This window comes from Rhinichthys klamathensis, unplaced genomic scaffold (genome assembly GCF_029890125.1).
Source record: "Rhinichthys klamathensis goyatoka isolate OS25496 unplaced genomic scaffold, OSU_Roscu_1.1 h1tg000436l_1, whole genome shotgun sequence".
Taxonomy (NCBI): Eukaryota; Metazoa; Chordata; class Actinopteri; order Cypriniformes; family Leuciscidae; genus Rhinichthys; species Rhinichthys klamathensis.
The window spans coordinates 812,113-834,854 of NW_026606932.1; the positions used below are offsets into that span (position 1 = coordinate 812,113).

General features: G+C 45.7%; 1 protein-coding gene across 1 annotated transcript in view; it reads left to right on the plus strand.

The window, feature by feature from the left end:
• Window positions 1-12,140, plus strand: part of LOC130071322 (anoctamin-1) — a 37,324-nt gene extending 25,184 nt beyond the window's left edge. The window contains exons 22-26 of the mRNA XM_056236040.1: window positions 4,189-4,341; window positions 4,454-4,506; window positions 4,663-4,844; window positions 4,946-5,051; window positions 10,594-12,140. Of these exons, the coding sequence (XP_056092015.1) occupies window positions 4,189-4,341; window positions 4,454-4,506; window positions 4,663-4,844; window positions 4,946-5,051; window positions 10,594-11,712 (1,613 nt within the window). The 3' untranslated portion in view covers window positions 11,713-12,140. The remainder of the gene's footprint in view (window positions 1-4,188; window positions 4,342-4,453; window positions 4,507-4,662; window positions 4,845-4,945; window positions 5,052-10,593) is intronic.
• Window positions 12,141-22,742: the final 10,602 nt, after the last annotated feature.

Genomic DNA, 22,742 nt, shown 5'->3' on the forward strand with positions numbered 1-22,742 from the left:
AACTGACAATGAAATGTACTTCTAAAGCATTTATTAATCTTAGTTAATTTTCAACATTTAATAACACATAATTAATAACATTATTTTACTCTATTTATTTAATGAACCTGAGCTAACATGAACGAACAATGATCAGTTGTATTTTTTTTAACATTTACAAAGAGTTATCATTTCTGCAACAAATATAGCTGTTGCTCATTGTTAATGTTAGTTAATTTATTAACTAATGTTAACAATTGATACCTTATTGTAAATTTGTACCTTCTGTTTGAAACATTTGTTTACGTTATACAGTTTTTGTGTATTGCTTTATTGTATTTAAATGTTCAGTTATTTTTGTTAATATAACAAGTTTAATCAATTTTTTCTTATATGACAACACTTTCTTTTGCAACTTATTTCAATATCATGATAATACCGTTTACTGTGATGAAAAACTTAAAAGCTAGTAAATAATAAATAGGGAAAAAACATATTACAAGCAATAAACAAAGAGTGCTTTCAGTATTTAAGAGTAGGCTATATATCTGAACGTTTTTTATTAAAGAGATGAGAGTGATTTTTCTCATTTTACTGTTTGATTATTACTGATAAAATCATACACAGCGGGAGATCTAATAAGCTGCATTCACATTATGCACAGATCTCTTTTGAAATATTAAATCCTGCTGTTTAATCCTTTAAGACATAACTGACTGTTTACATTCATTTCGCGTCATAAAATCATTTTGAGATGCAAGTACATTTAACCACTTACACAGAGTCGCACACAGTCACATGTGCGAACGCTCTTCACAAAGCGCGCGTGAGTATTTGAAATCGAAAGGTTCGATAGGTGTGTGTGTAAGGAATTGGAAGCAAGCAGAATACGGGTGTTTTAAAACACACACAGCATCATTTGGCATCTGTGGTTAAAAACTAAGCTCAGAATCGTTGGAGAGAGAATCTTTTCTCCCACCCCTATTGTATAGTATATTCCAACACAATATTAAATACGGTAGATTAAAAATAAAATGTTCTTTCCTGTAGGCCAGGCCTATATGCATAGCCTGCAAAGTTGATGCTTTTCACCAAAGCTCTCGCGTGTCACGTGACTAGAGTGTAATCGCAGCCTTTGCGGTTAAACAATCTTGTTTTATCATATCATATGATATTATCGCAAATGCAATTAATCGTTCAGCCCTAGTTAAAATGATAGCCCACAAAAAGCTTGCGATCCAAGTTGTCTGTGTGCTGATTTGCAGAAAAAAAGAATATGAAGGAGAGAATGGTTGCTTCAAGAAGCCATGCTTGCCAATGTTTTATTGCAGATCTATGACTCTTGAAATTCTCCCTTGCCCTGTATCTTGCTCTCTCATTATTAGCTGTAGGCCGTTGTCAATGTAATTTCAGGCAAAACACATTTCACACTGCAAGACTCTGAGTCATAGAAAGGTCCAGATATTTAGCATGCTAAATATCTCACGATCATCGACAACACATTGGCGCTTCTCTCAGGTTGCGTCTTCGATCATACACACTACGTGATTGTCACTCACTTGAATTAGCACCGATTTGCCTCCGATTTCGGATATTTGTGTTCGATTTCCACATAACTGTCGGTGAGTGAAAATCAGGGCTAAAATCGTGCGATGTAACCGACATAAGCGAATAGCAGAGGAAGAATCCGGAACAGGTGTTCTGTCAAAGTCTGTTTCCTCTTAGGTTAGTGTTCCCTGTAATGCTGCCACGCAAACTGCTCATTGCACTGGTGTTTCGCTCATGGTGAGAGATGTTGTTAAAGTGCTTTTGTCAGGGATCCCGATGAAGAGCGCATTGCAGTAGTCCAGTCTGGAGGAGGAGATGTGAGAGGAAATGACAAAGGTGTGGAGAAGCTTTTCCGCATCTGCAAGATTAAGCATAGGACGGAGTTTGGCGATATTCTTAAGGTGGAAGAAGGAGGTCTTACACAGATGTTTGATGAGAGCATCAAAGTTGATATGAGAATCCATTTTAACACCCAGGTTGTTGACTGATGTTAAAAGTGGAATATCCTGGCCAGAGAAAATAATGCTAGTGATGTCTGATGTCCGGACCTGATGAGGGGTACTCCTAGAATAGCTTCTGTCTTTGAGCTGTTTAACTGCAGGAAATTTGTCTTCATCCACGCCTTTATTTCCTCCAGGCAGGTGGTCAGAGTGGATGATGACAGTGCAGCAGAGGGGGTTGAATTTGTCCTGAGATAGAGTTTAGAGTTAAGCGTATTTGGCTTGCTGTCCGCAGTGGAGGGGCTCAGAGATGCAGCTTCAACTTGAGCTTAGATATACCCCCCAGTGGGACTACTAATGCTTGGATGATGAGTATGGTAGCAACTAGCAAGATGCCTAAATTATGTTGGTGGAGTTGGGAAGGTGGAGGGATGCCAAAACAGCTTATGCCAGAGCAAGGTGAGCGGCTGCTTATATGCTCCGGCAGTTAATTGAAAGATTAGATGGGTTCACTCGTCATGAATTTACGTTGTGAACTTCACATAATGTTTCCTGGGGTGCACTCATAATGTTAGTATGATTTTTAATTGTCATAATTTAGAAATAAAAGGCATTTTTCCTACCCTGATTTGATCCCTCTGATTTGAACGCTGATTTGAAAGGGGTGTGTCTGCTGTGAGACTTCAGTGTGAACGCCCGCTGCGGTGATTGGCTAACATCTTTGCATATGAAATAGCTAGTATTATATGTATTACACTTTCTTTGATCACTTTCTATATATAATTTAATCAGTTTAAATAACAGATTATTTTCATCCTACTAAGAAAAACTATGTGAATTTGACCGTTTAGTCACTGGTTTGATTTACTGACACATAGACAAAGAACATCTGACAGTACATGAATCATTACATTTCAGAAATCACTGCTCACAGATTAGGAATTAGAATGAAAACTTTGTAAAAGTCTGTTTGCAAAGCCTGCACTGAAATTGCGACTGATTTAGCAAAGAATCCACTGTGAAATGTACCGAATACAAATAAATTATGCTCAACTGAGACATTCACATTGTTGAAAATAAATAACCACTTTCCTAGCATTAGGATCCTTTGGAAGGTAATGTTGTTTTTAGTCCAGTGATTCAACATGCCAGTGGGCGGGGCCAAAGTTGCAATGATGAAGTAGGCATTGATTCTCTTCTGTAGAGGCGGTCTTTCACCTAGATAGGCACATTCCACAACGAGTCGTTCGCTGGGCTTGGTGACAATAAAAGCTGTTTTTGGACTAACAAGGAAGTTTTCAGCTCTGAAATTTGCAGGAAATTCTCATAGTATGATGACCTATTATATGTCAAAAGCTCAAGGAAAATTAGATTTCTCAGTTCATGACCCCTTTAAGCATTGTACGCAGTGAAGACTGCCACTTGATTAGTGTTGTCACGATACCCAAATTATGATTTCACTCTTCAGGTGTGTGGTAGCGTACCGTAGCGCATGAGTATGACATTGATTTTTTTTTTTTTTAAGGCTTATTCCACTTAATAACTCTTTTTAACATCAAGCACGTCCCTGGCTTTATTTTCTCATTCATACATTTTTCTTTAACGCTCTAACGTGTCAATAACTTTTCGCATGCAGTCCTCTGCTGCATGGATAAAAAAAGTTTGGCATAGTCAGTGTTCCTGCAGGGAGTGGAAGCAGAGCCCTGCTGTCGCATGTTGACACAACTCAGGAAATGCGGCTCTTACTAAAACACTGTCTTAAAGTACTGGTACCAGTAAAATAAAATCGTACTGTTTTTAAAAGCAGAGTATCGTGATACCTTTGTAGTGCCGGTATATCTGGCAACACTACACTTCCTTTGCTTTACTTTCTGTCAAAACGTCTAAGTCACTTTGGTAAAAAAAAGAAAAGAAAAAACATTTAAATATTAATGCATCAAGAAAGAAATGACTCCAGGCTGTAACAGAGAATCTGGCAGTGGTCGGTAACCTTTTGTAACAGAGAGAGAGCAAATATTACATGTGTTATTTTATTTAGTTGTGTATTTTGAAATCCCAGCCATCTGCAAGGCAAAATAAGTTAGTAATACTTGCAGTAATTCTTCACTGTAGTCAAACAGCTGTATGGGAAGCCACAGTGACACAGTGATTAACAAGAAATATAAAAAATATCAAAATCTATGCCAATGGGTCCCTGATGTATGTGTTTGTTTGTCTGCAGTTATTCAGTATGGATTTGTCACACTCTTTGTGGCCTCCTTCCCGCTGGCACCAGTCTTCGCTCTGCTTAATAACGTCATTGAAATCCGACTAGATGCGGCAAAATTCGTGACTGAAATACGCCGACCGGATGCAGTCAGTGCTAAAGAGATTGGTATGAAATATAGCAGCAAATTTGGACAGACTTACGGTACTCATGGTTACATTTAACATGACTGTTATTCATTCTAGTTCACACTGTTGCATATTTATATTTCTTTTCACAGGCATATGGTACAACATCTTGAGTGGAATCAGCAAGTTTGCTGTCATTACTAATGTGAGTGTTAAGACAGAGATTGTGACTTATGATGAAAAAATATATATATATATATATATATATATATAGTTGCTGGTGGTTGTTAGTATGATTTATCTCATTGCATGCAGATATTTTAACGTTTTTTTTCCCTCTTTCTATCTTTATTCCCTCAAGGCATTTGTGATCTCCTTTACATCGGAGTTCATTCCTCGGATGGTGTATCAGTATTTGTACAGTGAGACAGGCACCATGCATGGCTTTACCAACCACACACTGGCTTATTTCAACACAAGCAACTTTAAACCTGGTACTGCCCCACATGACACTGATTTTGACAGACAACTCCGTATTTGCAGGTACACACAACACACATGCATACACATACTCATGTGAACTGTACTCTCCTACATACCTGATATCATTCTCTCTCTCCTCGAACAATTCCTCATCTTCATAGGTACAAAGACTATCGAGATCCACCCTGGTCTCCCGAATCTTACCAGCTTTCTAAGCAGTACTGGTCTGTGCTTGCTGCACGCCTGGCTTTTGTTATTTTTTTCCAGGTCAGTTTTTGTTACTGCTTTTCTTGTTGTTCAAGGAACATTGTAGGTTAAATACAACTTAATCTCTCTGTGCCTTAAAAAAATAAATAATTTAGTCTGTGCAACATTTTTCAACGAATGTCATGGCCATGTCATCCCGATATCTTTTACATGATATCCATGCAACGATAGCAGGAAGAGTCGTGATATAATATCCCTGAAGCTTTTGTTCATATGTCCATATAATCTTTGCATGATGAAGGTAAACAGATTTTGCTTTCTGTTCAGAATGAGGGGGCTCAAGCTGTCTAATTTCCCCCCTTTGAACTACTGGTAGAAGATTAAAATAGAGCTGAAATATTATAAATAAAAGTGGAGGTGAGGGGGGGGGGGGGGGGGGATGCCGGATGCCGGATGCCGGAAGAACTGTGACCTAACTAACAAAAGCCTATTTACCCGATTGACAGATGGACATTATTTTAGAATTCCATATGTACATGCAGAAAATACCAGCAAATAGTATTTATAAAAATAATGAACTCTGCATATTTATTTTTAAAACCCAACATACCCTATATAGGCAGTGTTAACTTTTACAGTTTTTCTTTGTCATTGTTATTGTCTTATGATAAAAATGTCCATTAAATTAAAGTATTAGTCCATCTTCTAGTTTTTATTTGACTAAAATGGCATATGATTTTTGTTAATGACTAGAATTTTCTGATAATATGCAAAATAACAAAAATGTGTCAAACTGTAACAGACCAAACTTTGACCAAATGTTAAAAAAAAATTTATAAACATTTATTAATTACTTAGTTAAACATAAGAATTATCAACATAAAATATAACCGTCTCGGTTACGTATGGTAACCCTCGTTCCCTGAGGAGGGAATGGAGACGTCTCGTTGGAGGAGTTTCCAACGAATTGAGATCATGCTAGGGAGACCAATTGCCTTCGAGTGAACTAAAACGAGCCAATGAACATTGGCATGCAGGACTTGCATTCCGCACCATAAAGCGGAAGTGAGCGCACACACATATGCTTTTCGCTGAGGAGTCGGACGGTGTCCAGTCCTCCGCGAAGGTACAGCAAGCATGGCGACGGGACGAGACGTCACCATTCCCTCCTCAGGGAACGAGGGTTACCATACGTAATCGAGATGCTCCCTTTCGTTCGCTCGAGTTTCCAACGAATTGGGATCCCTATTAAACGCCATGGTGCTGGCCCCTTCCAGCACCCAGCTTAGCTTCCCACCGTAAAGAAAACTAAGAAACTGCTTAGGCGGGAAGCTAAGCTGGACGCTGGAAGGGGCCAGGAAGAATCCTAGGAAGAATCACACTGCTGTTCAGCAAGACCCGCTCAGTGGATTTGGATAACACTGGGGAAACGTGCCCAACCCGTAGGAGGGAACGCTGCGGAGCCCCTGCCCGCCCGAGGGGAGGTACTGGAATACACATATGTACTAACCCGTGGGGTAGTGAAACATATGGCAGCCCCTGAGGTAGTCCCAGCCCGAGGGGTGGGAGCGTACTCAGCAGGGACGACAGAACAGGTCTGACGAGGGAAAGACACGGAGCTAACCTGGAGGGTAGCTGGAACGTGGAAAAAATGGGTCTCCGTGGGGGCCACTGTAAGGCCACCCAGTCTAATAACAACTCTACGAGAGGTAATAGACCTGGCGCCGGGCGAACCGGCTCGCCTGGTGCTGGAGGGGTGATGGAGGAACTCACGAGGTTAACCGTATGTTGGAGATCCAACTGAGCAAAAAGATGCATGTATCCGGCCCATGGGGCGGGAATGCCGTAGCAAGCCGACATGACCTAATTCCTCGCGCTACTGGCCATAGCGAGTACACGGCAGGAAACAGGTTCAACACAGAGGCTATAAAATCTAGCGAACGTGTTAGGTGTCGCCCAGCCCGCAGCTCTACAGATGTCCGTCAGCGAGGCGCCTTACACCAGAACACCAGGCAGAGTTTGCTCTTGTCCCAGTTGACCTGAAGCCCCAAACGGCTGTGTTCGCACAACAGATCTCGCGAGTGAGCTATTATAAGCCAGTCGTAGAGATAGTTGAGAATGTGAACGCCATGTTCTCTCATGGGAACAATGTCTCCACGACTTTCGTGAAGACACGGGGCAACAGGGCCAAGCCGAAAGGTAGGACCTTGTACTGATATGCTCGACCCTCAAACGCAAACCGAAGAAACGGTCTGTGTCGAGGAAGAATCGAGACATGAAAGTACGCGTCCTTCAGGTCGATCGCTGCAAACCAATCCTGGGGACGGATGCATTCGAAGATGCGCTTCTGCGTGAGCATTTTGAACGGGAGCTTGTGTAGGGCTCGATTTAAAAACTCGCAGCTCCAAGATCGGCCGTAACCCACCACTTTTCTTGGGTACAATGAAGTAAGGGCTGTAGAACCCAGACCTCATCTCGGCTGGAGGGACCGGCTCGATCGCGTCCTTCGCCAGCAGGGAGTCGATCTCTTTCCTCAAGACGGGCATCGACGCTCCGCACTTGGGTGAAGCGGATGCCCCTGTACTTGGGGGGCCGGCGGGCAAACTGAATTGCATAGCCAAGCCGGATGGTATGGATGAGCCAGCGGGACGGCCTCGGAACCATGCTTCGAGAGACCATACCAACGAGCCCACCCAGACCACCGGCGTACCCACGGAGGGGCAGCGAGGTGGAAGGCAGGGACCGGACTCTGGAGGCATTGCTGCGGCCGAGAGAGGGGTCTGGGTGTGTGGGGCAACACCTACCTGCTTCCACCGGGGGCCAGACAGCAGGGAAGGCCCGGAGGTGTTCGGCTGCTGGCTGTCCCAAGGCGGAGGAAGGAGGGGAAACAAGGAGCGAGGCCCGGGGGCGTCGAGTCCTGGTTTCCGCGCCTCCTTGCCCAGTGGGAGACGAGAGTGACAAGGCCATAGCGGCATCACTGACATCTAAGTGCTGGGGCAAGGGGAATGAGAGCGGCGAGGCAACGTGGCGGTGCACACTGTCATTCTGGCCTTCTTGGACGGAGGAAACTGGGAGCGGCGAGGCAATTGAGCGTCGACCTGGACTGCCAGTCCCGACCGTGAGTGACCCAGAGGAAGTAGAAACTGTTTTTTTATTAACAAACAAACAAACAAATTTTTAAAAAACAGAAACAAAAGGAAAAGGAAGATTCTCCACCCGGCCCCCCTTCGGGGGAAGGAGAGGTGCAGAGGCACCCTCCCGAAGAGCAGCCATCACGTCCTCTGGTTCTCAGGGTCGCTTACCTCTCCTCTTACTGGGGGGCTTAGACGAACTCCGAGCGGGCTGGGCACCTCTCTTGCGGCCGGCACCCTGCTGCTGGCTGCTGCTTAGGCTGGGCAGGGGCGGAGGCGGCGGCGGCGGCAGAAGGGCGCCCTCGGTGACGAGCAGCCGATGGGGACGGGGCAGCCACAGCCTGTCTCCGGGGCATGATGTTCTTGATGACCTCCGACTGCTTCTGGGCGACGGAGAACTGTTGGGGCGTAGCTCTCCACCGAGTGGACATCGCCCGGCCCAGGGAACGTGCGGTGACTTTCGTCGCCCGTAGGTCGAGGTCCGTCGCCGTACGCAGCTCTTGGAGCACCCCTATGTCGGTACCACTCTCCTGCATGTCACAGAGAGCCTTTGGCCTGGTGGACCTGGAGGAACGCCATGGCATCCAGGGCAGAAGCAGCTTCTACACACGCACTGTAAGCCTTTCTAGTCAGACTGGAAGAGAACCTACATGCGTGGGAGGGCAGCGAAGGGTTACCCCGTCAGGTGGACGCGGTCTTGCCACAGACCGATCCACTGGGGGGTTGCCTTCGTATCCCTTCACTGCCCCACCCTCGAGAGTGGTGAGGGAGGAGGAGGGAGTCGACCTGTGTCTGGCCGCCAGAGGGGCCGTCCATGATCTCGTCACCTCCTCATGCACCTCCCGAAAGAAACGAACCACGGCGGAGCGCTGAGAACCAGCACGGTTCCACACGAACCCGACACTCTCGGCCGCCCGGGCAAGCATAGCGGCCATTTCCGGATCTGGCTCGGACAACACTACCACACCCGAAGGGGGCAGCGCAGCTGAGTTGTCATCCCCAGAAGATGACCGCTCTCCCTCCGATGCAGCGATCGACATCTGGTCCTCCGGCGGAGCCCCGAAGGAAACGACTGGGACCACACGAGATGGCCCAGCGCGCTCCTTCAGGGGCTCCAATGGCAGCGATGCAGATAAGTGGGAAGTCCACGGGGTTCTTTCACCTGGCGGGTCATTCCTCACTGTAACCCTCAGACCACCAATGGGATTAGCCGAAGTAGCCTTTTTCTGGAGTGAACCAGAAGAAGAACTAGATCGGGGAATCACCAAAGGAACTCCCCCTCTTTTGAGGGTTTGCAGTCTAAGTCTAAGTCTCAGCACCGCGACGGTCATGTTCCCACAGTGAGAACATGACTCGTTCACGAATGCTGCCTCAGCGTGCGCGAGGCCCAAGTACGAGAGGGAACAATCATGACCATCAACCGGAGGCAGAAGTTGACCGCATCCAGAAACACACGGGTGAAACGTCATCCTGAAAAGGACGCGATCTTTACCCATGTTGCTCTTTCCACAGAAAAAACGCTCTCTTATTGTGCTGAAGCACACAGGGATGAACGTGGCAACACAGCGGGGAAACGGCAAGCCCGCTGTGTGCACTCAACCGAATACCATCTGTGACAACAGCTCTTTGAAAAAAAAAGCAGATCGCGTGAAGCAACAGCTGGCACCCGGGAGATTGCGAAGATTGCTGAAGCGCCGGGACACCAACACAGAGAGATCTCGAGGAAACAGCAGACTCGTTGAGCGTGAAGATAATCTCAATCTTGAAGCTCATCCACTCAGAGGACACAACCGGTTGACTCCGAAGCAAAAAGCATATGTGTGTGCGCTCGCTTCCGCTTTATACCCGCACTGGCAGGTGGGGCGTGAAATGCAAGTCCTGCATGCCAATGTTCATTGGCTCGTTTTAGTTCACTCTAAGGCAATTGCTCTCCCTAGCATGATCCCAATTCGTTGGAAACTCCTCCGACGAGACGTAGGAGTTCCAGAACGAAAGGGAACTCCATTTTCTAATTAAATTTAGTCATTGTGAATCTTTTTTGTTTGATCTTTATTATTTTGACAAAAAGAAAAACTCTTTGTCAACAAACCTTTCACTGACAAGATTGAAGTTGGCATGAAACGGGAGTTGCAATGGTATTTTCTTTTCTATTGTGACATATCCAAGTAAAACAACTTTTCTCTAATGCTGTGATCTCATGTGAGTGACAGGTTGTCCCGTCCTCGCACCTAGACAGATAAATCATTTGTAATAAACACTGCAATATTCCATAAAAATAAGACTTGTCAATTTTGATTTCATGATTGACTTTAATGCTTACAGTGGAAGTCTGTTGGACTTGCAAAGTCTATGTTCTTGCAAACTGAGAAACAAATCAAAATTACTTATTAAAAAGCTTAAATTGTATTTAACAAAAAATATTCCTATAATAGTGGACTGGATGTTTGATTCTGTATGTTGTTGTGTTGTAGAACTTGGCCATGTTCCTCAGTATGCTGGTGGCATGGTTGGTCCCAGATGTGCCTCGTTCTCTGAAGGAGCAGCTGAAGAGAGAGAAAACACTCCTGTTGGATATTATGCTCTCCGAGGAGACAGACAAGCAATGCACTCAGTCACACCCACTGACGACTACCAACATTGATGTAGTCATTAAGGGTTTAGAGGAAGGATCACAGGAGGAGCTGCCTGTCTGCAGTGGGGTAATGCTAAGCCAGTCAGATGAAGAGCTGAAAGAATTTCGGGTGACCAACGAAGAGGAGAAAGAGCTTGAGGAAAAATCAGATGATGAACCCATAGCATCCACCAGTGATCTACCTGATGATAAACTTCAACATTCAACCTGTGAAAGTCTCAATTCAACTTCAGAGTCCCTGTCTAAGATAGCCTGTCATGATGAATCGGCCACCACACCATCAGCATGTTCAAACCAGTCCGTTCAATCAATCAAAACCAGCTCACTATCACGGTACTGGGAGTTTGACTCGAATGGACCTCCACCTCGAGACCCAAGTTGCAAGGCTAAGTATCGTTGCCGAACACTTCCACCAAGGCCTGGAGGTCCTGAAGCTGAAGAGCGTGCAACCAGACCCAGCCACTCCTCCACATTCACACACCTCGACCAGAAAGTTCCTGCATCTCCTAAAGAACTCTCCTGGAACGTCCCTAGAGCACTGTCTACAACCAAGCCCTCTGGAAGCCAAACATCTGTCTCTGATTCACTGGATTTAGAGCTCACGTCCAGTCCATCGATAGCACTTCCTCGCCCACCATCCAGACCAGAGCTTTCTAGCGGCCTTTCAACACTCTTACCACGTCCTCCTTCGAAACCAGAGCTCGTGTGCAGCCAGTCAACAGGACTACCACGGCCTCCCTCCAAACCCGAGCTAACTGGAAGCTCAATGAAAGGGATTCCCCCTCATGATCCAGGCTCGAAAGTTAAGGGCCGATGCCAGACTCTTCCTCTGAAGTATAGAGGGTCAGAGACTCCAGGGGAGACGTCAACCAGACCTAGCCATTCCACCACTTTCACAAACCTCAGTCAACAGATCCCTCCTTCAGCCAGTGATCTCAAACGTAACACTCCCGTATGAGTGTGACAAGCCGAAGTGGAGAAACACTCCACCTCTTTAGCACCTTGCATCCAATCACTTTCAGTGCCAGGCAGCCCATGCCATCAACAACTCATCTTTGACTCTCATTGATGACTGAACGAGCATCTTCGGTAGCTCTGGATGTAGATCAATTGTTGATGGCTTGGCGGAGGTTCACTTGGTTGCTAACAAGATGTACTACTCCGGTTTATTGACAAATGGAACTCCTTTTGCACAGAATCATCAACTCATTATTGGTGGACCTAGTGTAGCCAATCCGGCTTGTGCAGTCTGGATATTCTGCTATTCTTCTAGAGCCATTTGACATGGCTTGATGACTCTTAAACATTGTCTTATACTGTGACTTGCCATTCTCTCTTTCACATATACACACTTGTACAGACACACACACACACACACACACACACACACACACACACTCACACACACACACACACACACACACACATCAAATCTCATCCAAATCTTCAACCAGAACTGGTGAGAAGAGAGAGAGGATTAGGAATATGGGCCAAAGGGCTTTGCAGTCCATACCGATTTGTTACTCAGCAAGTGGAACTTTCATTTCATGGTGTTGTTAACATGTACTTAACCAGAATAATAACTAAATGTGAACTTCTTAACATAATACTTCAGCTTCAAAATGAGCCAACTTGTTTGTGGAATTGTCTTTTTGTCTTTGGTGGCAACATCTGTAGTGTCTCATCCTCCATATGACAATTTAGCACGTAGCTTGGCGGTTAGCATGCTCATGACATGATAAAGAAATGTGATGTTGTAATGGATTCATAAGACTTGCAAAGCCAATTACAATGTACATTGCAAATACACTGTAGTGTTTTACATAAATCCCATTTAAGCACTATGCTAGCACAGCTAAAGCTAATGTAAAGCATGCTATATTCACTGTGAAGAGGTTTTCAGGGATTTAGACCCAATCATCACTTTTAAATCATTAAATCAATGCACACCGGCCATGTGCACACTGCCAAGTTTTTAAAGTGTCACCCGCATTTTTTCGGGAATTAATTAAATGATCATTGCATTTGTGTAGAGAATGCAGGTGTCAATCCTACTACACAAAAAAAGCAATAGTTTATGTCTCACAGCTGTAACCAAGAAGTAGTTTAGCCGGTTTGGTGTTTTCTATTTTCCACAAAATAATATTAGCATCTGGTAATTTTTAATACATCATTAGTTGTCTGTCACACTCTGTGTATACAGAATAGGATTAAAAGATTAGTTCACCCAGAATGAAAATGATGTCATCATTTACTCACCCTGATGTCGCTCCAACCAATATTTTCTTTCATCCCTGGAACACAAAATAAGAAGTTCTGTTGATTAATATAATAAAAGTGAATGGTTAGCCTATTTATACTTCATAAAATCTAAAAAGTACCAAAAGCAACAAAGTAGTCCAATGTATGCTTGTATGCTGTATTCTGAAGTCATTCAACAGCTTGAATGACAAACAAACATTTTGGGGTGCACTATTAAAACAACTGGAGTGACAACTGTATTTAGCTGCAGTGTGGGCTTGGCCACTGTGTATTAAAATCTGTGTTGAGTTGCAGGTGTGTATATGCGTTGTGCTACCAGGGATCCATTAGCTAAGAACAGTTACAAACCAGCATTCACATAGAACATTCATGTCCATGTTACAGTATTTCTAGAAATATTGATAAACTTTGAAATATTTTGATATTATAATGAAAAAAAATACTGTTCATAATAAAAAGTGGAAAGGAAGAAGTTTGTTAGTTTTTTATTTACCATCATCTCGTATCCAAAAAACTGGCACTGGAAAAAAAATACACACAAAAAAAAATTTTTATGTTAAAATTTGTTTAATATGGATTAAAAAAATATATAAAATAAGACTAGATACTATAATAATATAATATTGACGAAACAGATTTGGTAAACACTCCATTGCGTTTTTGAGTTTGCGCTCTGGAGAACGTGAAATGTTACATCGTTTTGCAGCGGAGAGAAATGTAGATCACGAACATGTTCCCTTTCGAACGGTCACTTGGGTGGGGGAAACTCCTTTTCCTCGATTTACTGAAGCTTATATGTAAAACTCATTTGCAGCTGCACAGCTCGCACATTGAGCGTCTGGCTCGCTCATAGGCTGTGCTGCGGCTACTGCACATTCAATGGCGCGGGCGCGAGCCAAGGGGGCCGAATTCACCATTATAGCAGATTTTACTCCTTCAGCGACAACTTCACGTCTCTGACTGTTTACTAAGCCTTCGCCGTTGAACAAGCCCTTCAGCCTGAGCGAGCCTCATTTTCAGTAGACTATGCCTTCTCAGCAGTTTTCTCCTGATGCTGTCTCACCTGTGGCTATCCGGCGACGACGCTATATCCTTTACTTTCTATTTCAAGTGTATTGAGTGTGCGAGAAGTTGTTTCAAATGCCTCGCTCATCTTGTGCCACGTGCGGATGCAATCTGCACGAGGCCGACGAGGACACGAGCTGCATCTCATGCCTGGGGATCGACCACGCCGAGACTGCACTCGCTTCCGGTGGCTGCTCGGCCTGTGACAGCATGCCCATCTCCGTGCTGCGAACGCGGCTAGCTCTCTCACGAGATGGCGACGCCGCTTCACCCGCTCTTTCTTTTCCGCTCCAGCCAAGGAAGAAGAAGCACCGCAGCCAGCGGCAGCCTGAGAACATAGACGTTAGCGAGCGCACGCCGGCCACGTCCCCGCGTGCCTCGTTTTCTCCCGCTCAAACGCCCTCTCCAGTCATGTTCGCGGGAGATCAGCGCCCCCCCACCCACGTGGCGGGCCTTGTCTCCTTCAGCGTATCCATCGAGGGACACGGCGACAGCCTCTCCATCGCCGCATCTGAGGAGGAATGGCCGGGCTCTCTCAACCCACCATCGCTTCCCAGTCTGCCGCCAGCGTTTCAGCAGTTAGGACTAACTCTGACGTGGAGATGCTTCGGATCCTGACGAAGGCCGTCTCGGACCTCGAGTGGGCCTCCCCCGCGGAGCCTCCTCGAAGCCGGCTGGATGGCTGCTTTCTGGCGGGTTGCCAGCAAGCCCCTCGTCACAGGCCTGCGCCAAGGCTTGGCGCGCTCCTTATTCTGCACGTGTGGGATCTTCACTTTCCGCAACGCTCTCCTCCATGGACGGCGAAGCAGAAAAGGGCTACGAGTCTGTGCCGCCCCTCGAAGAGGCCGTGGCCGCTCATCTTTGCCCGAACACAGGTGCTAGCTGGCGAGCTAGAGCTGCGCACCCAAACAAGCCCTGCCGAAACACTTCAGCCCTCGCTGGACGCGCTTATTCCGCCTCCGGTCAGGCTGCTTTGGCCCTGCACACGATGGCCGTGCTGCAGGTTTACCAGGCCGAACTCCTCCGGTCCATGGACGAGTCTGGCCCGGACCCCGAGGCCTTCAGCGACCTCCGAAGCGCCACGGACCTAGCCTGGCGGGCTACCAAGGCTACTGCACAGGCTATCGGGAGGAATATGGCAAGTTTGGTCATGCTAGAGCGCCACCTTTGGCTGAACCTCACCGAGATTAAGGATGCGGACAGAACAAGGTTCCTCGACGCCCCTGTATCCAGCTCCGGCCTCTTCGGCCCGGCGGTGAAGGGTTTCTCGGAGAGGTACACCAAAGCGCAGAAGTTGTCCCAAGCTATGCAACACTTTCTGCCGAAACGCTCGAGCTCCGCTTCTAGCAGGCCCAAGCCCACCCCGCCTTCGCCTCATCCAGCCAAGCTGGCGAGGCAGGTCTCTCAGCCCCCTCCCTGTTGTTACACTGACTTCCCCCCCCCAGGCAAAAGCCTGTACAGTCAGTCCAACACTCAGTATGTGCACAAATCACAATATAAGGGTATCAGGTCCCCCTATGTTAGGCAGCCCATCCCAATCTGTGTGTCAAACCCTAGCCACACAGGTGCTGGCCTGGTAAGCCATCCCAATGTGTCGAGTTGGGTCATAAACACCATAAAGCGAGGCTACTCGCTCCAATTCGCTCGCAGGTCCCCGAAATTTCAGGCGGTTATCGAGACTTCGGTGAGAAGCAACGTGGGTCATGTGCTTCCTGCCGAAATACTAAATCTGTTAGCAAAAGGGGCAATAGAGCTAGTCCCCCCCGCGCTAAAACACTTGGGTTTCTACAGCCGCTATTTTCTAGTCCCGAAAAAAGACGGCGGTCTCAGACCCATTCTAGATTTGAGACGTTTGAACAAGGCTCTCATGAGACGGCCTTTCAAAATGTTAACTATCAAACACATCCTCACGCAAGTTCGCCCGGGGGACTGGTTTGTTACAATGGATCTGAAAGATGCATACTTTCACATTCAGATAAACCCTCGTCACAGGCCATTCTTGAGATTCGCCTTTCGAGGGTCAGGCTTATCAATACACCGTTCTGCCTTTCGGTCTATTGTTAGCACCCTGTACATTCACGAAGTGTATGGATGCAGCGCTCTCTCCCCTGAGACATCAGGGAGTGCGCATGCTAAATTATCTCGACGACTGGCTGGTGCTGGCACAGTCAAGAACCGAGCTACTGTCACACAGGGATTTGATTCTCGGCCATTTGGAATGTCTAGGTCTCAAAATCAATGTAACCAAGAGCAAACTGACCCCCAGCCAGACCCCCAACCAGACTCTATGACGATGACAGCTCGGCTCACACGAGCGCGCGCGCTCTCTGTGCGAGCGCTAGCAGCCTCATTCAAGGCGGGCGAGCACGCACCCCTAAAGAAATTTCTGAAAGCAGCATCATCAGTACTCCGTATGGGATTACTGCGCATGTGCCCGCTGCAGCACTGGCTAAATCGCTGCGTGCCAACCAATGCATGGCAGTCAGGCAGCCTGCGCATCAGGGTGAATCACGGTTGTTTAAGAACCCTGATTACCTGGCAGGCTCAGGGCTGGTACCACGAGGGTGTGAACATGGGAGTAGTAGTAGTAGTAGTAGTAGTAGCTACACGAGGGCAAGCCTGCCTCCGGCCTCTGGTCAAGCACGGAGCAGAGCTTACATATCAACTGTCTGGAAATGAAAGCAGTTGGTTTGGTCCTGAAAGCATTTCTGTCAAACCTAAAAGGTCACCACGTCTTAGTCCACATGGACAACGTGTCAGTGGTAGCCTACATAAATCGCCAGGGTGGCATCAGGTCAGGCAACCTGCATGCCATGGCGACAGACCTCCTTTTATGGGCACAGACCAATCTGAGCTCTCAAAGAGCAGCACATATCCCTGCCATTCGGAATCTGGGTGCGGATATGCTCTCGCGGGGAACACTCCCCTAGGCGAGTGGTCCCTGAACTCACAGACGGTCAGTCTGATATGGAGTGTGTTCGGAGAGGCCGAAATCGACCTTTTTCGCCTCGAGAACCAACACCCACTGCACAGTGTTCTTCTCGAAGAGCAGGGACGCGCTGGCCCATCTCTGGCCCAACCGCCCCCTTTATGCGTTTCCCCCCGTCTCGATGATTCCACAAGTCATCAAACGGGTCAGGGAGAGTGGATGCCCAGTTCTTCTGGTGGCCCCTCTCTGGAAATCCAGGCCGTGGTTTCTGGAGCTGGTTCAGCTATCAGACACAATCCCTTGGCCTGTTCCAATGAGGAAAGACCTCCTCACACAGGCCAACGGGACAATATGGCATTCTCGACACGACTTTTGGGCCCTCCATGTATGGCCCCTAAACGGGTACCCAGGGACCTTCCTGAGAAGGTCTTAAGCACTATCTCTGAAGCCAGGGCCCTGTCTACTACGCCTTTATGCTTTGAAGTGGTCGGTTTTTCCAGCTGGTGCTCAAGAAATCGTTCTGATCCAGAGTCATGTGAGGTATCTGTGGTACTCTCCTTCCTGCAGGAGCTATTGGACGCGGGGCACTCCCCGTCCACGCTCAAAGTGTATGTGGCAGCCATTGCAGCACATCATGCTCTGGTGGCTGGCCAATCACTAGGAAGAAACAACCTGGTGGTACGGTTTCTAAAAGGTGCTAGGAGAATTAATCCCTCCAGACCTCCTTCTGTGCCTCCTTGGGACCTCTCCACGGTCCTTGGGGCTCTGAAGGGTCCGCCCTTTGAACCGCTCCAGTCGGTTGGTCTTAAACCTCTCTCGCTAAAGACTGCTCTCCTGTTGGCACTGGCATCTATCAAGCGAGTGGCAGATCTGCAGGCCCTCTCAGTGAGCCTTTCATGTTTGGAGTTTGGACCAGATGACTCCAGGGTCATCCTCAAACCCAGGCATGGTTATGTACCCAAAGTGCTCTCAACGCCGTTCAGAGCACAGGTTATTACGTTATTAGCCCTTCCCCCTTCTGCCGAGGATGGGGAGGTTAATCTTCTCTACCCTGTCAGAGCGCTGAGAATCTATCTGGAGCATTCTGCGTCTTTTAGACAATCAGAACAGCTTTTTGTCTGCTTTGGTGGCCGATCTATGGGTGATCCAGTCACTAAGCAAAGACTGTCTAGATGGATAGTGGATGCCATTTCTATGGCTTATACCTCAGTGGGTCAGGTTTGCCCCATAGGTATGAAGGCCCATTTCGACCAGAGGCATGGCTTCGTTATGGGCTTGGTCATCTGGCTTTCCCATTCAAGATATTTGTGATGCGGCCGGCTGGTCCTCGCCTTCAACATTTATGAAGTTTTTTTAATATGGAGGTGCCTTCCCTGCAGGCGAATGGTCATGTCTAAATATGTTACTGTGCACAATCACACACATATATATATATGAAACCCGCTTTGGCCGGTTATATTTCCTATACTAATAATCTCGACGGTGTCTGGCTTTATTAGTGAATTATGTTGGTTTTGTTACTGACACATATATATATTATTCTAGACCCGACGGTGTCCAGTCTGTTATATATAATTGGTTTTCTGGCTTGTTCTGTGAGCTCAAGGGTCCTGAGTTGCAGTGGCAACCAGTTACTTATAGTGCAGCGTTTTGCATGGCGTCCCCACTGAGTATAGCTACGCAATACGAAGTGACCGTTCGAAAGGGAACTACTCGGTTACTATCGTAACCTCAGTTCCCTGAGAGAGGGAACGAGTAGCCTATTGCGTAGCCGGCCGCACTATAGTAACCTGGCGAGTTGTTGCTTCAGTCGTTAAACCTCCTATAATGGCGAATTCGGGGGACTTTTATAGGCTAAGGCCACGCCCCCTTGGCGGGCTCTGACGTGTAATGACGTAGGGCTAGCTCATTGGTCGCACGTCAGAGGCGCCCGCGCCATTGGATGTGCAGTTTCCGCAGCACAGCCTATGAGCGAGCCAGATGCTCAATGTGCTAGCTGTGCAGCTGCAAATGCGTTTTACACATAAGCTTCAGTAAATCGAGGAAAAGGAGTTTCCCCCACTGCGTATAGCTACGCAATACTCGTTCCCTCTCTCAGGGAACTGAGGTTACGATAGTAACCGAGTAGTTTGTTGATCTCTTGAACGCAATGGCCAATCAGAGGTGTTTAAGTTAGAATCCACTCACCACTCCAAACGCCGGAGTTTAGAGTTCTGGGGCACGTTCAAGCTCAAACCGGCGCGCAGCGTTTTGCTACGGTTTCCAGGTTGAACGACATGTTTCCTGGAAACGGTCAGCCCAATCAGCAGCAACATGTATATAAACCACGCGGTATTAAAGAGACAGTTCGCACAATTGGTCCAAGTAAAGTCGTTTACAAATGTCCGCTGCAGCTCGGTATACACAACAATTGAAGATATTAGAAGACATGTTTGTCATAAGAGTTTTATAGTAAAAAATATAGCATATCAACAGTGATAAGCAATAATGGTAAGCCTAATACACACCATAAAAATAATAATAGACCATAGTCTCGGAGGTAAGAAGTGGATTATCCTTCACCTGAAATGTTTGTCTTTTCATCCTGAAATGCGAGGCAAATGTTGGATCACAATAATTAGGAACCACAGTTTCCACAAATCCCTTCACTCGAATTGGGATGTTCTCTTTTATTCTGGACAGCAAGGGCAGTGACTGTAACATCGAGTGTATTTTTCAGTATTAAACACGTATTTACGATTTCATCAGGATCCGAAAATTCTTCAAAAAGAACACAAAGAATGGCATTCTCAGCTGCCATATAGTTGCAACTCTTGCAACTATACAAAAACACGATGTAATAAGATATTCAGTATGCAGTGCGTGTAGACAACTTTATTGATTTTAATGGAACGTGATGAGATCTCGAACTGAGATGAGTGACCGCTTTAGTGACTGTAAAGTGAGCGCTCTTTCGCGCGTTCAAGGCTATATAGCTATAATCTATTGAATACACAAGTATTGTTTTTTATGCTGCTAATCGAGTGGACCAATGGCAAATTACACGCTGAACGTTTTGGAAGTATATATATACACTCACCGGCCACTTTATTAGGTACACCTGTCCAACTGCTCGTTAACACTTAATTTCTAAGCAGCCAATCACATGGCGGCAACTCAGTGCATTTAGGCATGTAGACATGGTCAAGACAATCTCCTGCAGTTCAAACCGAGCATCAGTATGGGGAAGAAAGTTGATTTGAGTGACTTTGAACGTGGCATGATTGTTGGTGCCAGAAGGGCTGGTCTGAGTATTTCAGAAACTGCTAATCTACTGGGATTTTCACGCACAACCATCTCTAGGGTTTACAGAGAATGGTCCGAAAAAGAAAAAACATCCAGTGAGCGGCAGTTCTGTGGGCGGAAATGCCTTGTTGATGCCAGAGGTCAGAGGAGAATGGCCAGACTGGTTCGAGCTGATAGAAGGGCAACAGTGACTGAAATAACCACTTGTTACAACCGAGGTATGCAGCAAAGCATTTGTGAAGCCACAACACGCACAACCTTGAGGCGGATGGGCTACAACAGCAGAAGACTCCACCGGGTACCACTCATCTCCACTACAAATAGGAAAAAGAGGCTACAATTTGCAAGAGCTCACCAAAATTGAACAGTTGAAGACTGGAAAAATGTTGCCTGGTCTGATGAGTCTCGATTTCTGTTGAGACATTCAGATGTTAGAGTCAGAATTTGGCGTAAACAGAATGAGAACATGGAACCATCATGCCTTGTTACCACTGTGCAGGCTGGTGGTGGTGGTGTAATGGTGTGGGGGATGTTTTCCTGGCACACTTTAGGCCCCTTAGTGCCAATTGGGCATCGTTTAAATGCCACGGCCTACCTGAGCATTGTTTCTGACCATGTCCATCCCTTTATGGCCACCATGTACCCATCCTCTGATGGCTACTTCCACCATGTCACAAAGCTCTAATCATTTCAAATTGGTTTCTTGAACATGACAATGAGTTCACTGTACTAAAATGGCCTCCACAGTCACCAGATCTCAACCCAATAGAGCATCTTTGGGATGTGGTGGAACGGGAGATTCGCATCATGGATGTGCAGCCGACAAATCTGCGGCAACTGTGTGATGCCATCATGTCAATATGGACCAAACTCCCTGAGGAATGCTTCCAGCACCTTGTTGAATCTATGCCACGAAGAATTGAGGCAGTTCTGAAGGCAAAAGGGGGTCCAACCCGTTACTAGCATGGGGTACCTAATAAAGTGCCCGGTGAGTGTATATGGCCCATAATGCAGTAGTTACGGCATCTACCATCTAACTTGATCATGCTTACCAACTAACAACACCTTGACCCCTGTGTTGAATTACGGTGATACTGACTGACCATCTAAATGCTGTATTGTTGACCACCACTAGATGGAGACAGCAAACCTACGCCAAGAGACAGTATAAGGGCTGGGACACCAGTGAGACAAAGGACCAGGATCCAGTCAGTCATGCTCAAATTAGTAAATACAGGTGGAGCCACAGTGAGAAAAGATTTCTTCTGTACTGCATTACCACATACAGGACTTTTCCCCTAGTAAAAATCTTAAGGAAATGTCCAAAGGAACCAATCCTAAAGGATCCAACAGAAATGTTCCTAAGCTCTGATTTTAAAAGTTCAGTTTTATTCTTATGATACATATTAAAAAGTATTAATTAGTATTAACTGTAGTCAAAATTCCTATTAGACCATACTTTGGAACTAAAGAATACTGATAGGATTACAACATAACACACCAAAAACTATTATGATTATCAATAGAATAAAATACATTTGAAGGATAGGATATTAAAATTAATTTAAATAAAACTGGGATATCCTTTATCTCTGCAGTAGTAAGACATGTTCTGATAAAGATTGCACAATATCCAGTAGGACTTAAAGGATCCTGTAAAATATTTCAGTTTGATTCAAATTATTTCCAATGGAAAATATTTGTATTGGTTCCAAATTTTGATAGAAATTCTTTACACACTTTAAGATCTTTTGATTAGCATACTTTGATAAGTATTGCATTTTAACTGTCTCGTTCCTAGTAATAGCCTATGTACAGTTAAAAGAAATCCTACAGGAGGCGCTATAGGAGTTTAAAAATCCTAAACAATTTTCTTTAAATTCCTTTTAATGTCCTGCATCGGCATTTCGGCACATTGCTAATCATAAAAGCACAAACTACAGTGTTCTAAAATATCTATGTTTTGTTTTGTGTTGGAATCCTGTAAATTCCATAAGTATTATTTTTATTTGTTTCAAAATTATGATGTAGCAGGAATCACATTCCTGGATTTTGACTAGTGTAAGTGATGCTTTCTTACCAAATCTCTCACAAGTTATTGAGAACCGATAACTTGTTTTCCTGTAATTCCACTTGTATTACATGACCTTAACAACACCAAGGTCACAGTTTTGACTCTCAGGTATTGCACACACTGAAAAAACCTTGTATAGCTTGAACAAAAACATGTAAGTCGCTTTAAATAAAAGCTTATCTGCCAGGTGCCTAAATGTAAATAAGAACTAAAACACACACTGCAAGTAAGAAATGTCAGAACAAATAGAACATTTCTCTTATTCACCTTGTGAGTTATTAACCTGTTTAGAGCATGCAATATTTCAAGGTTCATGTCCTCTCTCTCTAACAGCCTTTCTTTGACTCGATCTACCTGAGGTGATTGTGGCCCC